The sequence below is a fragment of the Neovison vison genome, chromosome 5 (genome assembly GCF_020171115.1).
Source record: "Neovison vison isolate M4711 chromosome 5, ASM_NN_V1, whole genome shotgun sequence".
Lineage (NCBI taxonomy): Eukaryota > Metazoa > Chordata > Mammalia > Carnivora > Mustelidae > Neogale > Neogale vison.
This window is the reverse complement of record NC_058095.1, coordinates 70,535,369-70,551,361: the sequence shown is the minus strand read 5'-3', so window position 1 is coordinate 70,551,361 and position 15,993 is coordinate 70,535,369. Positions and strand designations below refer to the sequence as shown.

At 44.5% G+C, this 15,993-nt stretch overlaps 1 protein-coding gene across 2 annotated transcripts in view; it reads right to left on the bottom strand.

Moving 5' to 3' along the window:
- Positions 1-10,016: 10,016 nt before the first annotated feature.
- Positions 10,017-15,993, bottom strand: part of PRPSAP2 (phosphoribosyl pyrophosphate synthetase associated protein 2) — a 53,265-nt gene continuing 47,288 nt past the window's right edge. For both annotated transcript variants that reach the window (XM_044249339.1, XM_044249340.1), the window contains 2 exons: positions 13,764-13,910; positions 10,017-10,767 (listed from right to left, as the gene is read on the bottom strand). In XM_044249339.1, coding sequence (XP_044105274.1) covers positions 10,609-10,767; positions 13,764-13,910 — 306 coding nt within the window. In that variant the 3' untranslated portion in view covers positions 10,017-10,608. The remainder of the gene's footprint in view (positions 10,768-13,763; positions 13,911-15,993) is intronic.

Here is a 15,993-nt window from a genome sequence, read left to right as displayed (position 1 = left end):
TGTCTCCCATGTGGCCCGTGGCTTTGCACAGTGTTTGGAGTTTAACCGGGTCACACCGCTTTTCCAGAAGGTGTTAATGAGTGAGCAGCACCACTGGGAACACACTGACCCGCAAAACCCAACTGTGCCTGTTACTCGGTAACCCAAGGTAGGCTGTTTAAAGATTACATGCAAAACGAGACAGAAAAGAACAATTAAGTCAGTTTCTAGTCAATTCAGGCAGGCTCAGACCTCCTCCTCCCCAACTACACTCATCTCTGGACAACTAGCCTCGCTGAAGGTGCTCACTTTCCAAGCCATTGCTAGAAGCATGTCGTGAAACAAAAGATCATTTGAGGGATGCCTGGGTGGCTCAGTTGGTTGAGCGGCTGCCTTCGGCTCAGGTCAAGATCCCAGGATCCTGGGATCAAGCCCCGCATGGGGCTCCCTGCTCAGCAGGGAGCCTGCTTCTCCCTATCCCTCTGCCTGCTGCTCTGCCTACGTGTGGTCTCTCTCCTTCTTTCTAATAAATAATAAAATTTTTAAAAAATCATTTAATACGGTGCCTGGGTGGCTCAGTGGGTTAAGCCACTGCCTTCAGCTCAGGTCATGATCTCAGGGTCCTGGGATCGAGTCCCGTGTCGGGCTCTCTGCTCGGCGGGGAGCCTGCTTCCCTCTCTCTCTCTCTCTCTCTGCCTGCCTCTCTGTCTACTTGTGATCTCTGTCTGTCAAATAAACAAATAAAATCTTAAAAAAAATCATTTAATACAAGTCGGAAGGACCCAGCTGGAGACGATCAGAGTTTATTAATCCAGTCTCCTAGGGATAAAGTGGTCCCCTCACATCTCAGAAGAAAACAAACCATTAGGGATAAATGCCCCCACCCCGACTTCTGATACAAATTCTGGGGAAAAGAAGTCAGGAAGAGTGGGCAGGTGGGACAGGGAGAGGGTGGCAGTGAAGGGTGTGAGAAATTCCACACTTAAGCCCCATCACTTTCCATATTCCCACCCTCTGCTATCCAACAGGACCACACTCAGATCAAACTCTGATGGCCCAGCTCACCCAGGACAGGAATGACAGGACCTGCCCAGCCAGGAAGCCAGCCAAATCACACCCCACAAGCTGCATCTATCCCAAGAGGGAACCCCCCATGTCGTGTTTCCCAACACCACTGCTGATGCCAAATGTGTGGGGTTTCTCCCACACACACCAATGAACTCTCCATCTCTCTAGAGGCCAACTGGGTGTCCTCCCATCTGACTCAATTCTGTCACTAACGACCTGAGTTAGCACAGATCCCATAGTTTAAACACTTAGTCTGACCAAACTGCCCCCCTTTACACAGCAGGTGCAATCTTAGGCCTCCTTGTACTTTGGACTGACCATCTACAGGTCAGTAGATTCATAATTTGCCAGATGGCTCCCAGAGCTCAGGGAAACTGATCAGTACTGATCAGTATCAGTATATGATACAGATTGTTGTAAAGGATACAGATGAACAGCCAGAGGATCAAAAAAGAAATAAAAGAAAGTAAAACAAAAACTTAGTTTTTAATTGATCTGATAACAATGTGTTCAAATAGTAATAGCAACAACGTATTTGGTATGTGTATGCTTGTGTATAAATGAAATGAATAATAGCAATGATATAAGGACAGGAAAGAAGTGTGATTATTTTTTTAAAAGGTAATCACACTATTTGTGACAGTGCACTTTTATTTGAAAGTGGACTTGGATCAGTGATAAAGTCTTTCATCTCCTTGGTTAATTCCTAAGTATTTTATTCTTTTTGATGCTATTGTAAATGGGATCATTTTTTCCATTTCCCTTCAGGTTGTCCATTGTTAGTGCTTAGAAATGCAACTGATGATTCCATGTTGACTTTGTATCCTGCTGTTTTCCTAAATTCATTTCTTAGTTCTAACATTGTGTGTGTGTGTGTGTGTGTGTGATATCTTCAGGGTTTTTCTAAGATCACATCAGCTATAAACAGATAATTTTATTTCTTCCTTTCCAGTTTCAATGTCATTCATTCATTCATTCATTCATTCATTTTCTTGCTCTGGTTAGACCTTCCAGCACTACATTGAACAGAAGTCAAGAAGTCATTAATGCCTTGGCATTAATCTCAGAAAAAAAGCTTTCTCTCTTTCACCGTTGAGTATGATGGTCACTATGGATTTTTCATCCATGGCTTTCAATTATGTTATGGTAGTTTCCTTCTAGTATTCCTAATTTTCTGAGTGTTTTTATCATAAAAAGTTATAATTTCTTGAAACACATTTTCTGCGATGAGACAATCATGTAGTTATTCTTCTTCATTCTGTTAATATGGTGTATTACACTGACCAGTTTTCATATGTCTAATCATCTTGCATTCCAGAAATAAATCTCACTTGGTTAAAGCCTATAATCTTTTTAATATATTCCTGAAAATAGTTTTCTAGTATTTTTTTGATGTTTTAGTAACAATGTTCATAAGATATATTGATTTATAGTTTTTTTTTTAAGATTTTATTTGACAGACAGAGATCACAAGTAAGCAGAGAGGCAGGCAGAGAGAGAGAGGGAAGCAGGCTCCCCGCTGAGCAGAGAGCCTGATGCAGGGCTTGATCCCAGGACCCTGAGATAATGACCTGAGCCAAAGGCAGAGGCTTTAACCCACTGAGCCGCCCAGGCATCCCGATTTATAGTTTTCTTATAGTGTCTTTGGCTTTGTTATCAGGGTAAGTCCACCTCATAGAATGAGTTAGAAATTATTCTTTCCTCTTACGTTTTTTGGGGAAAGTTGGAAAAATACTAGTGTTACCGTTTTTTATTATTTTTTGAGTAATCTCTGCACCCAACATGGGGCTCGAACTTAAAACTCCAAGATCGAGAGTTGCATGCTCCGCTGACTGAGCCAGCCAGGTGCCTTACTTCTTTGAATGTTGCGGAGAATTCGCCAGTGAAACCATCAGATCCTGGACTCTTCTCTGTTGGGAGTTGGTTTTTTTTGTTTGTTTTTTGTTTGTTTTTTTTAAATAACTGATATAATTCTATTAGTTATAGGTCTATTCTGATTTTGTATTTCTTTGTGATTTAGTCTTAGTAGGTTTTGTGTTTCTAGGAATTTGTCAATTTCATCTAAATCATCCAATTTGTGTACAATTCCTCATAGTACACTCATAATCCTTCCAATTTACTTCAAATCAGTAATAATGTCCCCACTTTCTTTTTTGTTTTTAATAATTTGAGGCTTCTCTCTTTTCTCTTAGTCTATTAAAGGTTTGTCAATTTTGATCTTTTCAAAGAACCAGCTTTTGTTTTACTGACTTTTCCCTATAATTTTCTATTTTCTGTTTTGCCGATCTCTCCTCTAATCTTTATTATTTCTATCCTTCTGCTAGCTTTGGGTTTAGTTTGTCCTTTTTCTGGTACGTGAAGTTGTAAAGTGAGATTGTTGATTTGAGATCTTTCCCCCTTCCTCCCTCCTTCCCTCCCTCCCTTCCTTTCCATGTAAGAGTTGATAGCTATAAATTTCTCCATTAACACTGATTTTACTGTATCCCTAACATTTGGTATGTTATGTTTTCATTTCTATTCAGCTTTAAGTATTTTCTAACTCCCCTTGTGATTTCTTCTTTGATTAACTGGCTGTTTAAGAGTGTGTTGGTTTACATAAGTGACTCTTAATCTCACGAAACAAACTGTGGGTTGCTGGGGGGAGGGGGGTTGGGAGAAGGGGGGTAGGGTTATGGACATTGGGGAGGGTATGTGCTTTTGGGTAAATTGGAAGGAGAGGTGAACCATGAGAGACTATGGACTCTGAAAAACAATCTGAGGAGTTTGAAGTGGCGGGGGGGGGGTGGGAGGTTGGGGTACCAGGTGGTGGGTACTATAGAGGGCACGGCTTGCATGGAGCACTGGGTGTGGTGAAAAAATAATGAATACTGTTTTTCTGAAAATAAATAAATTGGAAAAAAAAAGAGTGTGTTGGTTTAATATCCACAAGTGGAGAATGGAAGTATCTAATTATTAGTGTAAAACTATTTCTTTTAATCGTGTACATTTTTGCTTCATTTATTTTGATAGTATGTTATTAGGCATGTAAATATTTATCATTATTATGTCTTCTTGCTGTACCGAACCTGGAACTAATATATACCGTCCTTCATTGTCTTTTATAGTAATTTTTGTCTTATACCATTTTGTCCTATATTACTTACGCTACACGTTTTCTTTTTGGTTGCTATTTGCATGGAATATCTTTTTCTGTCCTTTCACTTTCAATCTGTTTGTGTCTTTGGATCTAAAGTGAGTCTTTTGCAGACAGCATACAGTTGTATTGTGTTCTTTTTATCCATTCTGTCAATTCCTCTTTTTGTCTGCCAATCCCTTTTACTTGATTATTTAATTCATTTACATTTAAAGTAGTTAATGTTAAGGAAGGACTTCTGTCATTTTGCTATTGATTTTCTGTATGCCTTATACCTTTTCTGTTGCCTCATTTTTTGTAGTAAAACACTGAAATTCATTTCCAATTTCATTTGATATATATTCTATGACTATTTTCTTCATGGTTACCATTGGGATTATATTTAATATCCTAAGGTTATGACACACTAATTTCAATTTATACCAGGTTAACTTCAATAATATACAAAAATTCTGCTTGACAACTTTGTTTATGCCCCTTTTCAGTTGTTATTAGAAAACTAAATCTTTATTTTGTTCCACAAAACAAACTTTTAAATGGATTAGCCTCTTATGTTGAAAACATAAAGCAAGGTTACACACTGATGTTATAATAATACTAGCTTTTAGACTAATAATTCTTAAATATATTTCTCTTATATTATGTAGAAAGGAGTTAGAAGCCATTGCTACAATAATAGTAACTTTTATATTACTTATGTATTTGCCTTTATTGAGATCTTTAGTTTTTCATGCAGCTCTGGGTTGCTATCCAGTGTTCCTTCGTTTCACCGTGGAGGAGCCTCTGATTATTTCTTGCAGAGCAGGTCTAGTGGTAATAAACTCTGTCCGTGTTTGTTTACCCAGGATTGTTTCTGTTTCTCCCTCACTTTTGAGGGACAGTTTTGTCAGATGTAAGATTCTTGTTGACATTTTTTTGTTTTAGCACTTTGAATTCTTCAGCCCATTGCTTTCTGAATTCCAAAGTTTCCATAAGAAATCTGATAATCTTGGGCGCCTGGGTGGCTCAGTGGGTTAAAGCCTCTGCATTCGGCTCGGGTCATGGTCTCGGGGTCCTGGGATCGAGTCCCGCGTCAGGCTCTCTGCTCGGCGGGCGGCCTGCTTCCCTCTCTCTCTGCCTGCCTCTCTGTCTGCTTGTGATCTCTGTCTGTCAAATAAATAAAATCTTAAAAAAAAAAAAAAGAAATCTGATAATCTTGGGGCAGCCAGGTGGTTCAGTTGGTTGAACATCTGCCTTTGGTTCAGGTCACGATCCCAGGGTCCTAGGATTGAGCCCCATGTCAGGCTCCCTGCTTGTCAGGGAGCCTTTTCTCCTCTCTTTGCCTGCTGCTCTGCCTGCTTGTGCTCTCCCTCTCTTTCTCTCAAATAAATAAATTAGTTAGTTAAGTATTTATTTTTTTAAAGATTGTATTTATTTGACAGACAGAGACCACAAGTAATCAGAGAGGCAGGCAGGGAGAGAGGAGGAAGCAGCCTCCCCAATGAGCAGAGAGCCCGATGCAGGGCTCGATCCCAAGACCCTGAGACCATGACCCGAGCCGAATGCAGAGGCTTTAACCCACTGAGCCACCCAGGTGCCCCTAAATATTTTTTTAAAAATCTGATAACTTACTGAGAATCCCTTGTATGTGACTCATTTCTTCTCTCTTGCTGCTTTCAAGATTCTCTGTCTGATTTCTTAAAGTTGGATTATAATGTATTTTGGTGTCCCTGAGTTCATCTCACTTGGAATTCACATTCATGTCTTTCATAAAATGTTGACGTTTTCAGCCACTGTTTATTCAAATATTCTCTCTACCCCTTTTCCTCTCTTCTCCTTCAGGAGGAGGTCTCCCACAATGTGTATGTTGACCCACTTAATGCAGTCACAGAAGTCCCTTAGGCTCTGTTTCTTTTTCTTCAATCTTCCTTCTGTTCCTTGGATTCAGTTCCATTTTATCTTTAAGTTCACGCAATCCTCTGCCTGCTCAAATGGGCCTTTGAATCCCTCTAGTGAATTTGTCATTTTAGTTGTACTTTTGGAATTTGGGGGGGTTTCTTTTTAGGTTTTGTTTATTGATCTCTCTGCTTTGCTCGTACATTATTTTCTTGTTCCCCACATCTGTTTTTTTCTTTTGTTTTGGGTTTTCTGGTTTGTTTAGTTTTTTTGAGCATCTTTAAGACAGTCACTTTAAAGTCTGTCTAGGGGGTACCTGGGTGGCTCAGTGGGTTAAAGCCTCTGCCTTCGGCTCAGGTCATGATCCCAGGGTCCTGGGATCGAGCCCCGCATCAGGCTCTCTGCTCAGCAGGAAGCCTGCTTCCCTCTCTCTCTGCCTGCCTCTCTGCCTACTCGTGGTCTCTGTCTGTCAAATAAATAAAATCTTAAAAAAAAAATCTGTCTAGTAGATCTACCATCAGGTCTTTTTCTGAAACCATTTCTATTTATTTTTCCCCTTTGAATTGTGGTAATTCTGGAACTCAGTTGCTCTCCCTTTTCCAGTATTTATTATAGTTGTTGTAGTAGTGGTAGTAGTATAGTAATAGTGGCAGTAGTAGCAGCAGCAGTAGTAGTAGTAGTAGTAGTTGTTGTAGACTGTCTCTGTGCCAAGGCTCAACCTGAGGGATAAGTTCTGGGCCTGCACATCTGGGTAAGTTTCTAATTTTCCCTGTATATGCAGTTGCTTCTGAATGTCCTAGTCTTTAAAGTCTGGCTCCCAAAAGGGGGAAAATGAGAAAATTGGGGGTGTGGGTAGGAAGTAAGGAGACCAGCCTTTAAATCTCCCAGAATTCTCATCAGTTGGAGGGGTAGGGCTTGCAACAAGGGAAGGAAGTTCAATCCCAGTGGCTGCCAGGCTCTTTGTATCTCTGTGATCGGAAACAGCCATCAGCTGTCAGAGCACAGATCTCCACCATTTGGAGGACAGTGTCCTTTTTGCCCACCCTAGCACCCACAAGCTGGGTGGGTGGCTCAGGAATATGGGTACAGCTGCCTGCCCTGAGTCTGGGAGTCTGTGTGTGTGTTGGGGGGGTGCAGGTATCTGCAGCTGTACTAAGAGCTCAATTTGGCTAAAATTAACAATTTACTGTTCAAGACTCCCCATGGAGGTTGCAAACCTTTGATAGACATCGGAGTTCCAAAACCATCAAATCTTATCCCAGAAATTGTCTAGGAGACAGATTCCTGGTGCTTCCCACTCTATTGTCTTCCCCAAATCCTGTTTGGTTCATTTTTATTATTTTTTATTGATATTCTCTATTTGGTGAGCCATCTTTCTCCTGGTTTCCTTTAAAGGTTCTTTGGGCATATTTAAAAATCATTGATTTAAAGTCATCAATAAATCTAATATCTGCCCTTCCTCAAAGATGGTTTCTATCAAGTTCTTTTCCTATGTGTGGGCCCAGCCCTGTTTGTTTACATGCCTCAGAATTTTTGTTGTTAAAATCTGGGCATTTTTAATATTATAATGTGGGAAGTCTGGAAATCAGACTCTTTTCCTTCCCCAGGGTTTATTGCTGCTTGTAGCTATCTGGTAGCTTTTCTGAACTAATTTTTGTAAAGCCTGTATTCTTTGCTGTGTATGGTAACTGACGATCTCTGTTCAGTCAACTGAATGGGGTCATCCCAGGCTTCCTTAAGCCTGAAAATAAAAAAGAAAAGGGGGGGGGGGAATGAGGAAGGATGAAAGGGAGGGAAGGAGGGAGGGAAAATAATCCAGACTGCAGATGGACTGCATATTTCATGACATGCCTTCAGCATTCACCTGGGCAGACCACAGCTCTGCTTCAGCCCTTGCTTCTTGCTTGCACAGAGCCTGCTGCAGAGTTGCCAGAGGTGAGAGTTTATGGCTTTCTGGAGTCTTTTGTGAGCATGTCCTCAACTCGGTGCAATCCCACACCCTTCATATCCCCAGGAATGTGTGCGAGCTTTTCAAAACCCTTTTCCCCTGACGTATCTCATTCCCTAGCCTTTCTCCCAAGCCTTTTTTTTTTTTTTTAAGATTTTATTTATTCATTTGACAGACAGAGATCACAAGTAGGCAGAGAGGCAAGCAGAGAGAGAGGAAGGGAAGCAGGCTCCCTGCTGAGCAGAGAGCCCGATGCGGGGCTCGATCCCAGGACCCTGAGATCATGACCTGCACCGAAGGCAGAGGATTTAACCCACTGAGCCACCCAGGCACCCCTCTCCCAAGCTTTTAGTGGTTTCATTGTTTGCCCCAAGAAGAGTGGCTAATACATTTGCCTTTACATTTTTTCAACCATTGTCCCTCTACTCTTTGGAGTTCGGAATCGGGTAAAATTAAGACAAGTCCTTTGAGTCAGTCCTTCAAGCAGCCAATAGACAGGTCCAAACAAGTAACTAATTCTGAGAACAGTATTACACTCCCACTGGTACAAGGAACATGTGCCAGGAATGCAGGTTTTTATCTTCCAGGCTGCCAGGAAACACGAAACGAGTGGGACCAGGGCAAGTTAAAGTGCCACAAAGCAATCTTGTCAAGATTCAGACATTTTTATTATTATTGTTTTGCCTTTTTCCCTCCCCTTAACTGACCATTTACTTGGTTGCTGTAAACTTTGGATAACTTTCTAGAGTCCCAATACAGTTGATTCTGTTTTTGCCCATTGATTCTCTCCTTTTATGAAGGAAGAGACTTTTGGAGTTCCCCATTCCACCATCCTGGTAGACGTCTGCCAGCTTATTCATTTGGAAGTAAAAGGAAAACATGGTTAATTTCAAGAGTCTCATAAAGCAAAGAAAACCATGCTTGCAATGTAGAAAGGAGAGAGCTTATTTTAAGGTCACACAGTTCTAAGCAAGAGTTAATGTCCGACGTTAACAGTGCAGACTTCTATCTTGATCAGATCTGAGCATTACTTTAGGGAATTAACAAAATATGTTTCTTTCATGCACCTGCAGGAGCCCAACCACCAAAGGCTGTCTGGCTGAGATCGCACAGCAGGAGGGGTCTGGACACTGCTGGGTGTGATGAGCACAGAGAGGTGAGCAGGGGACCGTCTGGTACTGGGGGCAGCTGCTGGAAGCAGAGCCCTCAGCACTCCTGCACCCACAGGGCCCCAGACCTGCTCCAGAGCAAGTCGTCAAGAAACCCAGATATGGCAAAAAGTAAGTGACCGATCTTAATTTTGTGCTAAGTCACTTGCTATTTTATTCCAGATTCTAACACAGGCAGAAACCACAGGCTCAAGTGTGTTTGGAAGAAAAAAAAAAATAGTCCTGGGGCTCCTGCCTGGCTCTTGATCTTGGGGTCATGAGTTCAAGACCCACACTGGGGGTGATGTTTATTTGAAAACAAAAAGAAAAATCTTTGCCTCCGTGAATTTGATGGGAGTGCCATTGCAGGACCTCGGTGGGAGAACATGCTGGCCTAACTCCCCGGACCCCAGCGTTCCCAAGCCTGGTACAAGTGTCACAGTCAGGTTCTGAGTTCTGCACTCTGAACCGCAGCACAGGCAGTTCTTGCTGCTGGACATGAACAAGGGTGTTATCACTTGCCCTCCGCGACCATCCCCAGCATCTCGTCTTCTAAGGCATGCAGAGGCAGCACTGTGCTCAGCACATGGCTGTGCTACTGAACAGGGAGCCAAACAAAGCCATGCCAAGACGCAGGCGGCAGCGCACACCAACCCGCTGACCTGCCCCCTGGGGCTCGCAGCCTGCGCCTCCAACTCCTCTCCTGCCACAGCCAAGTGATCACGCGTCAGACACGTGCAGGTCCTGGACAAACAGAACGGGAGACATTACACCCCTGGGAGGCTACCGTGCCACTGTGACAAGCCACAGAAGACAAAACGCCACAAGCGGACCCGACACTTGAACACTCACAGCACGTGTACCGTGTATTCAGCGTTCATTTTATTTTAGTTATAAAACAACGGCCTGGACACAAAGTTTTAAAAAAAACCACACACAATGTAAGTTTCGTATTACTTCTTTTGTTGCAGAAAATAAATAACGGTCAGGTAATAGTCGTTTGCCTATGCGTGTCTATAAAAGCATTTCTAAAAATGTCACTTGCTGGGATTCGATGGGATCATCTTTTTGGCTTCTCAGTGGCAGCTATGACACAGTATACAGATCACTTGATTTCATGAACTTTTTTAAGCACTTGGGCTCCAGCAACTTTGGGAAAAGCTGTCTGTGGGCTTAAAAATCTTACTCCAGGTTATTGTTGAAATAGTTCAGCTATAAACAACCAGGTTGTTAATTCATTTAGGAGGAGAATATAGTTTTTCTTTTATAAAAACTGCCCAAAAAACTCACAAACACCTAAACCGACATAAAAAGTTGGTCTATCTTTGTAGGAATCAACAAAAAGGAAGGAACAAAGCACAGACGGCCTCTGGGTAGTACACTGCATCAGGCATGACCTCTCACAGTACTGTCTGTTTCCAGTTTGGCCCTCTGGAGTTTTAAGAAAGGAAAGCTGTTCAGTCATCTAAACCTATGTTTCTGAAAAGGTAGGACATGGACTCCCCATTGTGAATCCGACGGATGGCTTCTGAGAGGATCATGCTGATGTCCACGGTTTTAATTTTGGGGCACTGGAGCTTCTGGATTTCATGTGGAATTGTATTGGTGACCACCACCTGCAAATCAAGAGGACAAAGATCCAAGAGCATCAGAGAACCAGGCAGCTTCCTGGCCAGATCTGAAAATTCCATATATTCTCAAATCTCTGTGGTTCTGCTCAACAGGACAGAACTGCTTGCCTCTCTGCCTACTTGTAATCTCTGTCTGTCAAATAAATAAATAAATAACTCTTAAAAAAAAAATCTATAGAGACAGAAAGCAGATTAGTGGGTGTGTAAGGCTGAGTGGACTGGGAAGAAATGGGGAGGGAATGGACTGCTAATGAGAATCGGGGCTTTTTTCTGGGGGGATGAGAATGGGGGCTGCACAATTCTGCGAGTACACTAAAAACCAGTGAATCTTATACTTTCAAAGGGTGAACTGTAGTGTATGTGAATTATATCTCAATAAAACTGTTTCTCTTAAAATTAAAACTTGATAAAAATCAAAGAAAGACAAGCACTTTCCAGCAGCTACAAATGGAAAAAAAATAAAATAAAAATACTCAGCCGTCTTTAAAAAAACAGGGGATGGGAATGATTGTTTAATTTTATTTATAATCTATACTCCCTGCTTCTAAAATAAGCCTCACGACTGCTTATGATAAGGACGCGCACACACGAGACTGGTGACACAGAGAATGACAGTCAGGATTGTTCCAAACCAGCACGAGGGACATGAAAGCCTAGCCTCATCCGATCCTGTGACTCTTGTTTTTGTATCTGATATTCCTGGCAACTGAGGCAACAACGGAAACGTGAAGGGTCACGTAAATTATCAGGGCCCGTAAAAGAGAACAGTTCTCAAATTCAACAACAACAGAGCAGAACCACTACCCGCCAGTATCAAACACAGGCCTTTTGGCACCCCTCAGAGAATCGGCAGAAGGGGCGACCCCAGGGCAGGGCTGCTGTGCCTGAGCTCCATGCCCCGTGCTCCCCTGTAAGGGCCGGTTTTTCACACGTCAACCCCCCTCACTGGGGAATGGATCTTCCACGCCTATTCTAACCACGCTTTAGAAGTACCAACTTGAGGGAAGTCTGGGTGGCTCAGTCAGTTAAGTGTCTGCCTTCGGCTCAGGTCATGATCCCAGGGTCCCATATCGGGCTCTCTCCTCAGCGCGGAGCCTGCTTCTCCCTCTCCCTCTGCCCCTCCCTCTGCTTGAGTGCGCTCTCTCTCCGTCAAACAAACAAACAAACAAACAAATAAATAAATAAAATAAAATAGTGCCAGTTTTACTGAGATATAATTCGTGAATCACCCAGTCAGCCATTTAAAGTGTATGCTTCACCGGTGTTCGGGACACTCGGAGCTGGGTTTTGCACATCCCCCAAAAAGAGACCCTGCACCCCTTTGCTGTCACTCCTCATCTCACCCCTTCCCAAAGACCTGGCAACCACTAGCCTACTGCTTTATGGATGTCTATTCTGCACATTTCATTTAAGTTATTTGCTAAAACAAACCACAAATCCCACTTCCAATCCTGGTTCATCAGCCCCGAGCACTACGGGCTCGTACTCCAGAATAGGAGGACGGCAGCCTCCCCGCCTCTCCCCGCTTCCACCTCCTGACTGGGGGCTCTGCTGTTGCCCCTGCCCGGCTTACCCTGTAAGCTTATAGGAAAAACCTGAGCTTCCTAACCAGAGTAAACACAGAAACCCCACTGATTTATTTTTTACTTTTACTTTTTAAAGATTTTATTTATTTGAGAGAGACAGACAGAGAACAGGGAGGAAAGGGAGATGCAGATTCCCCGCCGAGCAGGGAGCCCGACTCGGGGTTCGATCCTGGGCCCCAGATCATGACCTGAGCAGAAGGCAGGCGCTTTAACCAATGGAGCCACCCAGGTGCCCCAGAAGCCTGGTGTAGCCATTAGTCACTGGCCTGACTCCTCTCCTGGGTATCGGTATAAGGCCCCTCTCAAGACACAAGGGCGCCTACCCACAAAGGCAGCCTCCCCCTCAAGACTCCGGTGGCCAGACTCAGGTGCACTTGTGTCCGTTTCTGCAGCTTTTATGTCTCCTCTCCAAAGTCCACTCTGCTCCCACAGGCACCCGACATTCCTGTGGCTTGCTCGCTCGAATCTGCCCGCACACAGCGCCCGTGGGAACCATGTGGACAGCCCAGGAGATCTGCTACCTCAGGCCTGAAGACCTCTCCGTGTACTCAGTATGGGAGTTCTGTATCCGGTTTGTGGCCCTGAATGCCTTTCACGTGTTCTTGGCCCCTAGGATTATCTGTCCCGCTGAGTAAGGAGGCTGGGTGATCCTGGCCACACCACCCTGGCCTCTGTCTGTGAGAAGGCACCTTGAGCCCATTAACACGGGGCCAGGCTCAAGATCGACCACTGAAGAGAAGAGTGTGGGACTTGGAAAAGTAAAAGGAGTCTGAGCCATGTACAATTCAATACTCAGGAATTTACAGGACAGAACACCTCCATTTCTTAAAAGAGATTAAAAATGTGATTTATGCGGTCGAAGTGGACAAGCAGATAAGCCGGCTGACCTGGGGTGGGGGGCAGACAAAGCAGGGGGAGAAACCGGGATGGTCTTGTTTCAGCCTCAAGGGAGCCACAAGCAGCTTGGGAAAACTACGCTGTGTGCCTTCCTCCCAGTTTCATACCACAGGCATCTGTCTGTCCCAGCAAGAGAGCCGGGCTTTGCCATCATAAAGGCTCAGCCTACTAGCGGTGTAACCTTAAGAAGTCCCTTAACCTTTCTGAGGCAGGGCTTCCTGTCTTTCTAAAAGGGGTGCAGACGGAGAACCTGCAGGCCTGTGATGGAGTCTGAGGGTCAGGGAGGGGGTAGTGTGCATGGTACCGTGTGTCACGCGCCCCATTTAGAGAGTTAGTAAAACTATTACCATGGGCAAAAGACAGGCTTCCGGGCCTTGAAACGCAAACATAACCCACATTGTGAATCCATTCTTAACCACAAAATAACGCCCTCCCTCTAACTGGGACTGGGAGGCACACAGGTGCCGGGGCAGCTGTGCCCAGAGCCGTGGCCGTTACCTCGTCGATGGCAGACTCTTCAATCAGCCGGGGAGCATCTGATGACAACAAGCCATGAGTCGCCATCACAAAGATCTTATATGCGCCCCTTTCCTTCAGGGTCTCTGCCGCGGCGAGGAAGCTGTCCACATCATCGATGATGTCATCCTGTCAAGTCATGGAGGGAGCAGAAGGTGCATAAACACAGGGGCAAAGGTGGGTTCCCAAAATCCAGAAAAACAAAGGGTGTCATTCCACTCCAGCAGACCTGCGGCCCCATCTAACATTCCCCGCAGGCCTCTTGGCCACATTGAGGGCTCCCTGGAGCTGCCATCTCCACATTATCCCTTGTGGGTCTGGAACTGTTTCCTCAGTGGGCAAAGGCTCCAGAAATGTTCACTGAAGGTCTTTTGTTTTGTTTTTTAAAGATTTTATTTGACAGAGAAGAGAATGGCAGAGGGAGAGGGAGAAGCAGACTCCCCATGGGGCATGGAGTCCCATGCAAGACTGGATCCCAGGAATCCTGGGTCATGACCTGAGCCGAAAGTAGACACTTAACCGACTGAGCCACCCAGGCATCCCGTGAAGGGTTTTTTTGTTTTGTTTTTTTAAGATTTTATTTATTTATTTGACAGAGAGAGATCTCAAGTAGGTAGAGAGGCAGGCAGAAAGACAGGAGGAAGCAGGCTCCCTGCTGAGCAGAGAACCCAGAACCCTGAGATCATGACCTGAGCCGAAGGCAGAGGCTTAACCCACTGAGCCACCCAGGTGCCCCGGGTTTTTGTTTTTTTTTAAATGCATAACAAAACTGCCAGAGAGTGCTAGGCTCTAGCTAGTCCTTTCCTCTTTTCCTCTTGGTTCTCCTTATTTTCCACATCATCTCCTCTGGGCACATGGGAAATATACTTGCCTACCTATGGCTTTAAAATGGAAAAGACAGTTAATGGTGTTTTTTTGTTTGTTTTTTTTTTTAAAAGATTTTATTTATTTATTTGTCAGAGACAGAGGGAGAGAGAGCGAGTGAGCACAGGCAGACAGAGGCAGAGGGAGAAGCAGGCTCCCCGCCAAGCAAGGAGCCCGATGTGGGACTCGATCCCAGAACCCTGGGATCATGACCTGAGCCGAAGGCAGCGGCCCAACCCACTGAGCCACTCAGGCATCTCCGGTTAATGGTGTTTTAACAAAATACAGAGTCCAGTGGTTTCCCACCTAGGTGCCAGGGGCTCCCAGTGTGACAGGATAGAAAATATACATATAGGTCTCCACCCCAGGCTCCTGGCAGAGAGTTCCTAAAACCCTTGTAAATTCCTAAGTGATAAGAGCGCTAGGGGCATCTTTTATTCTGATGAGGTAACTCCCGGTGGGATCCTGAATGGGGGCTTGTCACAGAAAGACCACTCCATGAGGAGAAGTTTGGGATTTCCATCCTCCAACCCCCATTCTCCAGAGAGGGGAGGAGGCTGGAATTGGAGTTAATGATGTATCATGCCTACCTGATGAAACCTCCATAAAAACCCCAAAAGTACAGAGTTTGGAGAGTTTCTGGACTGGTGAACACATCCACGTACTGGGATGGTGACATACCCCAACTCCAAGGGGACAGAATATTCTGTCCTCTGGACAACCCCAGACCTCGCCCTATGTATCTCCTCATTGGTATCCCTTATAACATCCTTTAATAAACTAGTCCATACAAGTGTTCTGTGAGCTGCTGAATTCTGTGAGCCGCTCTAGCAAATTAATGCAGCCTGAAGGGGTCATGGGAACCTCTGCTTTGTAGCCAAATCATACAGAAGCTGCGCATAACCCAGGGCCGTACGTGCAAATGGTATCGGAAGTAGGGTGGGAGAAGTCTTGTGGGACTGACCCTTAACCGCAGGGCTCTGACACTAGCTCTGGGTTGACAGTGTCAGTACTGAGTTAAATTGGGGCACCTAGGTGGCTCAGTTGGTTAAGCATCTGCCTTCGGCTCAGGTCATGATTTTGGGGTCCTGGGATGGAGCCCCACATCGGGCTCCCACGCACTCTTTCTCTGCACACACCCCCATGCTTGCTCTCTCAAATAAAAGCTTAAAAAAAAAAAAGACCTCAGTTAACTTGTAGGACAAGTTACTGGTAAGAAACTGGTATCACAGAGAAAAACCCCACACGTTTGTGTGAGCTGTAAAGGGGATATGCAGGAGAGAGACACAGGAAGTGGAAAACACAGTCTTTCCTATCACACCCAGGCTACCAAAGTTACTTTAAGCCC